The sequence below is a fragment of the Serinus canaria genome, chromosome 1 (assembly GCF_022539315.1).
Source record: "Serinus canaria isolate serCan28SL12 chromosome 1, serCan2020, whole genome shotgun sequence".
NCBI classification, from domain to species: Eukaryota; Metazoa; Chordata; class Aves; order Passeriformes; family Fringillidae; genus Serinus; species Serinus canaria.
Window position 1 is genome coordinate 75237965 of NC_066313.1, and position 12428 is coordinate 75250392.

The 12428-nt window shown below is 39.4% G+C and overlaps 1 protein-coding gene across 1 annotated transcript in view; it reads right to left on the bottom strand.

Annotated features, from left to right (window-relative positions):
- SLC15A1 (solute carrier family 15 member 1) overlaps positions 1-12428 on the bottom strand; it is a 28953-nt gene continuing 16525 nt past the window's right edge. The window contains exons 11-23 of the mRNA XM_018908783.3: positions 11740-11829; positions 10424-10468; positions 10296-10325; positions 10086-10174; positions 8804-8885; positions 7917-8042; positions 6473-6622; positions 6013-6062; positions 5245-5355; positions 5005-5101; positions 4417-4563; positions 3459-3566; positions 1-2498 (exon numbers count right to left, since the gene is read on the bottom strand). Of these exons, the coding sequence (XP_018764328.1) occupies positions 2310-2498; positions 3459-3566; positions 4417-4563; positions 5005-5101; positions 5245-5355; positions 6013-6062; positions 6473-6622; positions 7917-8042; positions 8804-8885; positions 10086-10174; positions 10296-10325; positions 10424-10468; positions 11740-11829 (1314 nt within the window). The 3' untranslated portion in view covers positions 1-2309. The remainder of the gene's footprint in view (positions 2499-3458; positions 3567-4416; positions 4564-5004; positions 5102-5244; positions 5356-6012; positions 6063-6472; positions 6623-7916; positions 8043-8803; positions 8886-10085; positions 10175-10295; positions 10326-10423; positions 10469-11739; positions 11830-12428) is intronic.

Below are 12428 nucleotides of genomic sequence, written 5' to 3' on the forward strand. Positions count from 1 at the left end.
TTTACAGTATATTTGTTATATTATTAAGCATGCAGACATACACATTCCTGTATCTACCTGGCCACACATGAGTGCAGATTGAATTGCAAGAGCGGGGTGTCATAATTCACTACTCTTGCATATTGTTAGTTTAGAATGATCAAAGTTAATTTGATTCATTTCAGGATGTTTTCTCTGTAACAGAAAATTATATGCAAAAGACCCTCTCAGCAGGTTTGACAGTCTATAGACAGCAGCATGCTACCCTAAAGACTGTCATATTTAGAGGTTAACGGTACCTCTTAAATGTTTAAAACTAAGGAACTGAAAACACGCAGTTTCAGCCCAAAGACCGATTCCTCACACACCACATTCACAGCAATGCTGACAGAAACAACCTGGCTAGACACATGGATATTTTAACTTCAGTTACTTAATTCTCTGTTGATAATGTGATTAAAGTCTTGTCACACACAGCTGTCTGCATTCTACCTTACAGGTAATTTTCACCTCATCAGAAAGGCTCCCTAGCTAATTTTACAGAATTAGTGGCTTTCTAAACATAAACTACATCTATCATATTGTAGACAAGCCAGTGGGTTTACTAAAGCACTAAAATACAAAAGCTTATGATTTTAGCTTTTATGGCGTAAAAACAGGACACATGTATTCTCTGTATTCCAAAGAGAAAAACAGGTAGCTTTAAAATAATAAATTAACATTTCACCTGGCATGGATAGAGTTGTAGGCAGAAGACGTTTTTCTACTGGATACAGGTAGGAGATAATTTATTTTGCTTAACTTGCATGGCAGAGGAAAAGCTGGCTGGTCTGCCATAAATAAAGCTGGTATAAAATTCCCTTCAATCCTCAGAGGATAGCAGGGAGCCAGTTGCTCCTGTGGCTGTTACAGTAGACCCTCAGTTCCATTGGCTGGGGGATATGCAGTATCACAAATCCATGGGAAAGGCTCTCCCCAGATGACCTGAGAGACCAAGAGGGGATTACTGCCTCTGGGTAACAGGACTCTCTCTAGCACAAGCAAAGAGTGCCTTGGACTTGCCTTTTCAAACTTCATTTGAAACTGTCTTCATGGGTGAGGGACTCCATTCTCAGTGCACATGGAGGCTTAGGTGCCGGCAGCTGCAGTGGGAACAGGGAGCACAGGGGCCCATGGACCTGCAGTGTGAGCAGAACACCCATGGCTTCAATATGGATGTCTGTGTCATCACTTGCAAATACCAAAATGGAATTGCTGTAAAAGAGGATAAGAGCATTGGAAGACAGGTGTGAAAGCAGCTGAAAGTCTGGCCAGGCTACTGGAGGGGCCAGTGAGTCCAAGCTGCTGGAAAAGTGTAAGATGTAGACCCTAAGAATGAGAATTACCAAAACAACATGCAGACCACTGGCACTCCAGAACATGGAGCTCAGGACTACAGGAGCAGGTCCTGTTAAGCAGCAAAATTTCATCTCCCCTAGCATAAATTTGTTAAGTGTTACGGTATGTTCAAATAGAGAAGACCAGCACTGATCCGTTAGCTTTAAGTGATGGAGCATGTAGATAAAGGCACCATGGAGGTGGTATTGAGTTTTGTTACCATGCAACTGCAAGCCATGTTCTTAAAACACTTTCCTTATTTTGTTATTATGTAAGTTTTATTGCTCTTGCTTGTTCCAAAGGTCATTTGCTGTTATCATTTTTACCTGAGTGGGCACTTCTAATATTAACTAAAGACATAACAGAAGTTAAATGGGTAGTTAAGAGGCAGATAAAGCATTATATTACACTGCACATCCAAGTTACTGCCACTTGGAACACAGACAACAATTTAATCTGATCACTGCCAGAGCTTTGCTCCCATTATCTACAAGGAAGTACAACAGAATTTAAGGCACGTGTGACCTGCTGTCTTCAAGTAACAGTGATGCTAGAGAGATCATGCAGAGAGCTTAGCTTCAATTGCTGTTCCTTGACAAGTCTTGTTTCCTTCATGATAAAAATTGAAATACAGTATAAAAATACATCTTTTCAAAGGGTCCAGTAGTTCCAGTCTAATTTCAATATTTTAATGCTACAATATTTAAGACTGAGGTACATTAAGAGTGCAACTTCTGCTGGAGTTTTTTCAGGATCCCAAATTCAATACAAGGGAAAGACTAATATTTTCCTGTTGCTTCCCTAGAGAGGCTGCACTTTAAGTTAAAACAGTTTTGCTTAATGTCTCACATGATACATGTAATCCAGAGATGTTATGACTGATACCCTGGTTCCTCTGATTGCAGGAGAGAGTGAGATTTCCATGATGTACAAAGATTCCTCGAATACAGCTTTTACAGTCGAGAATCAGTTTCAGCTTCCTTTTCATTGCTGTCTTGATCCTTCTTGTCTTTTTCCTTTTCTTCCTTGCTGAACTGGGCTTCAATCGCATTTGGATCAATATAGGTATAAAAAGAAGCCATGATAGCAAAAATGATGCACACTACCAACAGCAGGGCAGCAAACAGCACATACTCTGCCCACTGCAAAGAAAAAAAAAAAACAAGTAGAAGAATTTATCCACCAATATTCATTTGAGTATTACACCATTTTAGTATGTTCAGGAAGGAAACTCAGAATTTGAAACTGAATAAACCTTACAAGTATCATATGGCTTACAGGACTAAGTATTAATTAAGCATATAATACATATTAAAGCAACTCAGAATTGAGGCTCTTTTGGCATTTCTATCTTCACTGAAAAAACCAAAAATTCTGTGAATGCTGAAAAATTCTGCAACATCCTTTTCCTGGAGGAACTGGAAATTGCGTGAAAGACTGAGAAGGAAACTCAGCCCCTTCCTTTTGGTCAGATCTCTAAACCAGGCTGGCACTGATTCTGCTTACAGCTGACCTAGTGACCACAAATATGGGCAGAGATCAGAAAAGCCTCTACCCAAAAAGCCTCAACATCTCTGTTTCATGCTCTTGCTGATTTAATTTAGCTTAAACTGGGGACTGCCAGAGCTGTTTCAGAGACAAGCTCTTCTCTCTCTCAGATAGCCATTTTAATTAATTACAGAGCACCACAAATAAATAGAAAATCTTGTACAACTGCTCCTCACCAGGACAGACAGAGTTTTTATGCCCCAAACAATGAGATTTGAAACCTATGAAGCCAGATAAGGGATGTAGCAAGGCTGTGGTATGCAGGCTCATTAGCAATTAACAGAACTTTGGTAGGTTCTATTCCATTCTTGCAGAATTTCAGCTCAAAATTTCACAGGCTTTCTATATCATGAGAAGAAATTTACTGCAGAGATGCTAGAAACTGCTGCTTGCAAACAAAGGAGCCTGGCAACAAGAGTTAAGGATGGCAAGTAATAGGTAAGTAGAAACCTTTGCAGAAAAACTATTTGTTTTATCTGCCATCATTTCCCACTGGATTAGAACTGCTTTTTCCCAGTGTAATATAATAGCACACCTACTGCTTGCATGCTTACCTGCTCTTTGATTGCAGATACCCCAGCCACGATAAGGACAATTATGTTACCAACAGCCACAGTCAGCAGCCATCCAGCCTGCAGCACTGACTTCATGTTAGACGGGGCCTGTAGAGACAGACATTTGGTTTTGGTGGTATAATTTCTTTTCTGATGCATTTACTACAATCTTTACCTTACAGTAAACACTGTTTCTCTGTGTGGAAGAGGATTTCATGGTTTGCTAGGTTTTGGTGGTGGTTGGGGCTTTTTGTTTATTTTTTTGACATTAAAAATTGCTAGAGAGCTAAACAGGCCTGGAGAAGGCTTTGAGGAGCAAGAGACCACTAGCACACTAACTGTAACATCTTTTACTTACACACACCAAGTAACTAACAGGTGCACAGGTGTAATTTTACATCTCAGGAACATGTGGCACACACAACATGAAGAAATTCAGTGCATCACCTAACAAATCACACCTTACAACATTTCCATCACTACAGTTTCTAGATTCAGAATGAAGAGAAGAAATACACACAGCTACTAAATTGGAGTCAGGAGACAAAGGAAATAAAAGTCTATAACTAAACACTAATAAAAGCTAACAAAAAGGCTGTTTGGAGTAAACTGGTGGGGAGAAGAAGTGCCACTCCTTCCTCATTTTATATTTGAGAGCTCTCCAGTTTGGTTTCATTGCAGCAGTACACTTGCACTTATTTTCAGTGGAAAGTCATATGGGAGAAGGAAATTTGAGGACTGGTAGCCAAGTCTTCAAATGATATAACTCAGCATAGCTTCATTGAAAACACTAAATCCTTGGTTAAACATGGCAAACTTGCATCAGTCTATACAGTCCTTCTAGGAGCTGTGAGGGACATAGGGATTAAAGCAGCAGCACAGATCCACCACTCAAAAACAATACATCATGGAAGATCACTTGCACCAAGATTCTTAACTCAGGAAGAAGAATACCTACCTGTGAGTATGAAAACTCCAGCCCAGTGACAGAGAACAGTACTTCTGCACATGTAAGAAGAAAATACTGAGGGATCTGCCAAGCCATATGAACTGTATTTGGTGCAATATCTTCAAAGTGTGTAATGATAAGTTTATTTTCAACACACTAGAATTAAAAATAGCTTGTTAGGAACAGTAATAATGAGTGTGCACAGTAAGGCATTCTAAGCAGTTGTATAATCATATAGAAAGTTCAGAGTAAATAACAAATATTGCACATGAAGCACTGCATACCTAGTTGTGAAGTACAGCTTTTTTACAGCAGACTTCATGCAAATTTATAGTGTCTAAGAGGGCTAAAGTTTTAAGGCCATTAGTGGTGATCATGAATTCTTGCATTATGTTATTATTCTAACCATCATTATTTTTATAGTTAATAAAAGCTTTTAGTCCTGTTTAGGATACCAGAATTCTACCATATATACTTAAAGACAAGAGGAAATTAAAGGATTAAAGACAAGAGGAGTAATTCTACAAGTGTTTTTTTAATTAAAGTATCAACATGGAAAGGAATTCTATATTGTCCATACAACAAGTGAAAACTCACATCATCAAGTGAAATGGTATAGGCACCACCATATCCAAATTCTTTTGAATCAACTGTACAAGTGTACTGAGGCAGTGAAGCCTTAATGGTATATGACCTGAAAAAGAAAAAACCCAAACCCCACAGTTCAGACCATAGGTGTAGTCAATTGTGTGCATCACATATTTTAAAAACCTCTGTGCCCTTTCCCAAGGACAAGTATGTCTAGGAGATTAAATTAGGATAAAGGAAAATGCTTACCAGCCTGGATTTGGAACGACACTGTAATTGCTAACAGAAAGTGGATCCAGTTTTCCAAAATCCATGTCATCCATAGTAACATTGACAGTAAAACTGAAATTGTTTATGAACCTTTAAAATGGAAGAGTGATTAAAAGAGTGATTAAAAGAGTGATTAAATACTACACAAAACATACAGGAGTCAAAGAATACAGGTTTTACTTTCAATTATATATTGGCAGCACAACAAGTATTGAGTCTTCCCATTTAATGCCTTTTTAAAAAAATTAATTAACATTTTGTCAAGAACTCTAAATCTCCTAGAAATGTAGCTAATACAAAAAGCCAGTTAGACCCCCATCAGCCCACTGCCTTAGGAGAACATAAAAAATGAGTCACTACTACAACCAGCCGGAAATGCATCTGCAAGTGGGAGATGCAGAAGAAAAGCAGAGAGGGGAGAGGTAATCATGGATACCTCTTACCCAAAATTAAAAACAAGGTATAGATGTGTAATCCATGCCATTTGTTCAATAAAAAAATCTAGGCAATGGAACAAAGAATACACTTCCAATTTTAGCTAAATATACCCAAGCAGGTGTGCAAGATTACTTAAGTGAATCATGACTCAGACATTACCCCATCCCCTAATATGTCAAGGGGAGTGTCCAGCAAGATGAGAGGCCCTACAGTATAGAAAACTTTACTTCAACAAGAAGAGGTTACCAAAAGACAGATTGAAGAGAGAGTCACACTACTGTCAAAATTTACACAACAAAAAAACTCTACCTGACAAGACTTTTTCCATCTTCTGGTTTTGATGTGACATTGTCCTCTATCTAGTGGAAGATACCATTATCAAAATATGTTGTTGGCATCAGAGAACAGCTTAAACATGCACTATTACACAGCAGTGGGAACTAACAGAGGCTTCAGAGCAAGACTCCAGGCCTTCCTCTTTAGGTTCCTACTAGCACACACATCTACTAGAAAACTCTGTATGACTACACCTAAGTCTTGGTGAAAGGGTAGCTGTCAAGGTACATCAGAAATTGGTAATTTTTTTTCTAAAGGATATCCTGGTGTACTCTCTGCAGCTTACCAGTCTTACTGGTACAGGAGAGAAAAGGAGAGACAGAAATCAACACAAAGGAAAAAATTATCCAGAGCTTGGCCTCTCAGCCTCACACATTCCACATAGATGGTTGTCAGAACATTGATTTATATCTTAAGAAATAAGCAGACTTACCCAAGTAGCATCGATGCGTGTTGGAACCCATTTAAATGCCAAAGTGTAGCGTTGTCTCTCTGTCAGCTCCAAATGCTGACTTTTATTTTCATTTCCAGAAATTATGTCTAATGATTTCAGCTTAGAAGTCTCAAATGTCATGTAGCCAGTCTACAAAGACAAATTACCATGGATTTCTGTGCAACTGCATATTTGTCTATTGAGGGAATGTTACAGGCTCTGGGTGGGTCAGAAGTTTACACTGTAGAAGTTACTTCTGAAGTGCCAGAGATCATGAACATCCTCTAACTTTCATTTTTGATTTGTTTTCTACATCAAGCATTAATTCCATTTGATCATTATTTTTTATTAGTTTAACTTGTTTCACAAGCTTCAAAGTTACTTGAGCTTCCCACAAGCATTATGGAATAGCTGTTCTATTTTCCTATTTCTTGCTCCAGATAAATCAAACTTACCATAACCACCAAGTAAAATTCAGCCACAGAAGAAGCACTGGCATGAGATGATGCAGTATTTTCCAAAAACCAGTAATGACATGTTGTAAATATTCAAAACACATTTATTCAACATAAAATACTTAAACCATTAATCAACTTGTTAGTGCTACACTAAAATAGGCTCTTTGTTTTATAGGATTATCAAGAGCACTTTATAATCCACATCTGGATTCCCTGTAATAGGGAATAGAGCATTCTATACCTTTCATTTCCAGATGTGTACCATGGTACATCAATTCAAGTATACAGTTTGGGTGCCCTTATCTTCTCACAACTCTGCTCCTGTGTGAGGGAAATTTGGAGGAGATTGGAGTAAGATCTCTCCTCTTCAAGGGAAACAGAGCTCAGGCTATCAGAGAACACACTTTCTAAGTTCCCATATCAAAAGCATCCATCAGAGCCACCATATTTTGCTGTCAATAGAACTACCAATGCTGTGCTGTATTAGAACCTGAAAAAGTTCTTTGGCAGCAAAACATGAAGCCTAATCTGTGGTGTGGCCACAGAAGAAGCTCCTTGTTCAGGTAAGTCATTCCTCACAGTAATAGCAGCAACTCACTAGAGCTGAATGGACATTTACTGCAGGAAGGGGCTACTTTTAGGAAATGGAGCCTTTTTAACAAGAGTGAAATTTTCATCTAGTTCCAGGTTACTTAAGTTTATGAAAGTTTCTTGGGGAAAAAACCCTACTCTTGTCAGACCAAAGTAGCAATACTTCAAATATTAACATAGTTACTATTTCTTCAATCACTGTGTTTTCATTAACAATTAATTCCACAATTAAAAAAAACCCAAAAGAACTGATTAAAATTATTGAAGTAAAAATGTCCTAGAAAATAATAAATTTTGAACTATTAGTTAAGAATTACTCTGAATTACTCCATTCATTTTTTTCAGCTTAATTAATTTAAATCATTTTTTAATATTCCACATCTGCCCTTACTTACTTCCATATTAGGTGCTACATCCACACTCTGAAGTTGAGGCTGGAACTGAACTGTTGCAGGAACAGCACCCAGATTTATTAATTTAATTTGAGCTTGCCCAGCTGCAGGGAAAACTGGGTTGCTGTTCTATAGGACAGAAAGAAAAAGTAAAATCAGTGCCCTAAGTCACTTGGAAAAATTACTATAATTACTGTAATCTTTATAATTTCATGTTGAAGATTAGCATTTGCCTGCTGCTCTGTGACTGCCTGACAGAGGAGTCTGGAGTCAGGTTTTGTTACTAGTTTCACAAGTTGCCTGAGGAAAGAAGTCTCTCATCCACAACAGACACCTCTAGACAGCTGCTCAGATCTCGGGATGCAATGGATCACCACCCAGAGGTGTTGCCAACATCCCAGCTACAGGGGAAAGATTTATTGGGCTCAGGCATGGCACGTCCCTTTGGGGCAAGGAAGGTTAGGGGAGACAAATCCTTCCTTCAACAAGTGTCATCTTTGCACCTGCTGTGATGATGCTTCCCAGACTATCACACTTCATCTCCAGTCTAAATCTCAGAAGAGGTCAAGCATACAAAGCTGCCCTCTGCTAGGCGAAGCAAGTGTCTGGTTTCCAGCTTTTAGTCTCAGTTTAGAGATTGAGGTTGCCTTTAATGCATAATTTGTATTAACCGCAGTGTGATGTTTTGCAGAAAGGTGTTTGTTGCTTGTTAATTTTACTGTGCTAGCCACGATATTGCAATTTATTTCCCCTCCCTCTGTTTCTATGCTTACATGATTGGCTCCAAATTTAGAAGTCTTGGTTCATTTTCCCCTTAAACATGCCTTTTTTTTTTCCCTGAATTAACAGCTAAATATTAATAGTAAATACTTGCATGTGGCTGAACTTACATCTATTTGCACTTGCAGGAGGGCAGCAGCAGCAAAAGCCATGGAGCCCAGGAACATCCCCACAGTCATCTTCTTCAGGGGCCTGGTACAACAAAAGACACAACAGCTTTACAGAAGTGCCAATTCAAAGCTTCAGCTGCTTGTTTTTTCTTTCCACTCTTAGAAACTCAAATGGCCACAATTAGCACATTATCACCATTTGGAGGGGTGACGTTATTACAGAAAGTGTTCTGCTAAGCTGGGTACCTCTCAATTCAGTTACACTATCAGGAAACACATCTTTCCTACAGCACCTTAATAACCTGTTACACTGCATCTGCTGGGCTCAAATATTGACTGACCATGATTATTAGGTTCCTGAAAAAATCTGGTTTTGCAGGAAGAAAAAACCCAATCCAATACAGTTGTTAGCTGTAAAACAAGAAAGAGACAAGAAGATAAGCCTTTAAAAACAGAGGGACGGCTTGTCTCCATATTGCTACGTTTTAATAAGATTGAACAAAAATGGTCAGGGAAATTTGTTGAATTAGGAGACTTCTACTGATATGAAGTTAAGCTGTAAGGATAGATTTAGATAAATGATATTCTGCATTGGATAAATGATTTGTGGCATCATTTATCCAGTGCAGAATATGCACAAATGAATGACAGTGTTCCCAGCATAGCACACACCCTAGACTTTTAACAGCTATAAGGAAAAACAGCAGTGCACCTTAGCTCTCTGAAAATTATTTGAAGAACTGAATTCTCTTCTGCCTCTCCAAGCACTCTTGTAACTGCCAGACACTTCATTAACAACACTGAAAAATATTCTGTAATACCCCCAAAGCTCCACCTAGAAGGATCCAGTAAGCCAGACTCCCAGCTGAGACTGAAGAGGAAATGTCTTGTGTCTCAGTTGCTTTTTAGCCCAAAGCATGACAAATGCCAAGGATGTATGCTGTATTTCTACCTCCTATTCTTCAGGAGAGATGGGGTAGACACAAGGGATATGGAAAACAATCAAGATCATCTCTCCTGCAATCAAAGATTTTGTCCTTAACTGAAAAACATGGTCACTCTTCTCTTAGATTCTCCTCTTCTAATCTGTGATGCCTCTATATACCATTTGCAGGATTCTGGGTTTTTTTATATTTTGTTAAAATATTAAACCATTTTGAATATACTTCTCTTTCATCCTTAGCTAAATGCTTGCTCTTTTCTTACATTAGGGCTGGAAGAGCCAGTTACAGAAACCAATAAAAGGAGCCTCTGTTGAAGTCAGATAATTACATCAACTTACGTAAAATTCAGCTTGCATTTCTTGATTAAAGGATAAACCAAAGAATCTACAACTGGGACCATTATAACAATCAGGATTGGATTCACAATCTGGGGAAGATGAACAGGAAAGAAAAATTAAGTATTTTTCAAAGTGATTTTTGTAAGTAAGGGCAATATGTATACAATCTTTCAGAAGTACTTGAAACTGGCAGATAGAAAATTAGCATACCTGCATTTGGTCTGGTTGAATTTGAAAACCCTGGTGGAGGAAAAAAGAAAGAGTTTTTAATATTGTGATAACAAATACAATGGGTCTGAAAAGTGTTAATTAAAAAAAATGAATAAAAAGTAACCTACAAAATCCCCATTCATTGCTGTGGCTTGCAGTGTCCATCTTGACCCCTTAATAAGAGAAGAAAAAATTAGGTGTCACAGTTAATCAATGTTCCAAAGTTCCTTTTGAATTATTTTCATAAGCAAAGTGTTGGAAAAGACACGCAATACAAGAAAAAGTAAAGCTAGCTTGCTATAGGAGTATTCTTAGTCTGCTATGTAAACCTTGGAACAAAGTGAGCCTCATGGCCCATTCCACTTCCTTTACTTGTTTTGTCAAGTACAGCAGAAAATAACTTAGATGCAGAAATCAGCTGGAGAGAGGACAGGGCAATCCTGTGCAGGGCACTGCTGTGTGCTGGGCACAGGATCCACCCTGGAGCCTGAGCCCCAGCAGCCCACACGTCCCACTCACCCATCCTTCCTTCCCACAGCCCAGAGCCAGAGAACAAGCCAGGGCCTGACCTGCCGGAGCCCTCTGCCCCACAAACCTGCCTGTGGCTAGAACAGGTGGGGCAGATTCAGGCCTGAGCCCAGGATGAGACAAGAATGCAACCACTGCATCTGTGACATGATCCTTCAGCCACCCACAACACAGCACTGCCCAAGATATCACCCAGGGAACGAGTACTGAGCTCTGAATTTCATAGCAGAAATTCAGAGCTCCAATTGCAACAAGTCACACTGGCAGCTACAGCTCACAGGCACTGGACTCCAGCAGTAGGATATGGGGAGTCTGGAGCAAGCTTTCTCCCATCTGACTTGGATAAGGCTTTCAATCCCTGGTTCTCTCAAGCGTCTTCCTAAATTCATACTTCAGTGCTTAACTATAACTGATGCTTTTGTGAGTCTTGAGCACCCAGTTCACCAAGTGAATGGGAATTACAGGCTCACACTTCTGCTTGAAGGTGTAAGGTATTTATAACAAGGTGTGAGTGATTAAGCAAATTGGCATCCAGATCATTTGAACCCTGGTTCTCCAGCTCATTTACACAAGGACCCTAAATTTAACATCTGACAAGTGACAATTGAAGAAACGTTAGTGCTAACAGAGCTTTAAATTACTGTTTCATCCTCTGAGTCCCAGGCTGATACAAGATTTGGAGAGACCTCAGTCACTGAATCTGTCCTGGATGTACTCAGATAAGCCGAGATTGCCCGCCCCCCCCCCCCCCCCCCCCCCCCCCCCCCCCGCCTCCCGCCGCAGATCATCTTGTACTGACGTGACTCAGTGACTACCCCTTTGCAATAAAACCAAGATAAAGAATTTGTTTTTCCATGCTCCCATAGAGACTGACATGGTACAGTTCTAGTTACAAAGCCAAACAATTTCTATTTACCTGTTGGTCAAAAACTGCCCAGAACATGGGGAGAGGGATGTAAAGGAAAAGCACCCTCAGCACCATCTTTATTTGAGCAATCAGTCGTTTCTGCAGAAAATAAAAATTAAACAAGAGCAATTAGTCCAAAAAAGAAAGGGAAAAAAAAATACACAGCTTCAGACTGCTACTCACGTGACAGCAACAGGTAAAGACCCATCATGTAATGTTTACCCACACATTCAGCTTTGGATGTTGTGGCTATATCTGATGACTTCTATTAAAACAGTACAAAGTCTGCTTGTATGTGATGGGAAGGGCTGCTGGCTAAAGGTGACTGATACCAGAAAGACTTGGACCTCTTTACATGTACACTGATGGCAGCATGAAAGTCAGCACTTAGTGAAGTGAGCATTTGAGCAACAGGCAACTGAGGAATTTCACATAAGAACAAAGCATACAGGCAAAAGGAAAATAAAGGTGACAGGTTAAGGTTTGTGCTATCATTGGCAACAAAGCAGAGAGGATAGTAGGCAAGGGACAAGTTGGGAATTATGGGATACAAGGCTTTGAGAGTCATGATAAGAAATTGTACTGAGTGTGGAAGGGATGCAGTGTTTACCCACTTAAACTGAAATTCCAAAGCGTAATTCTGATGTTTTGTGGCAGCAGCTCTCTATCCACAGAGAGCAACAGACAACTTTCCCAGG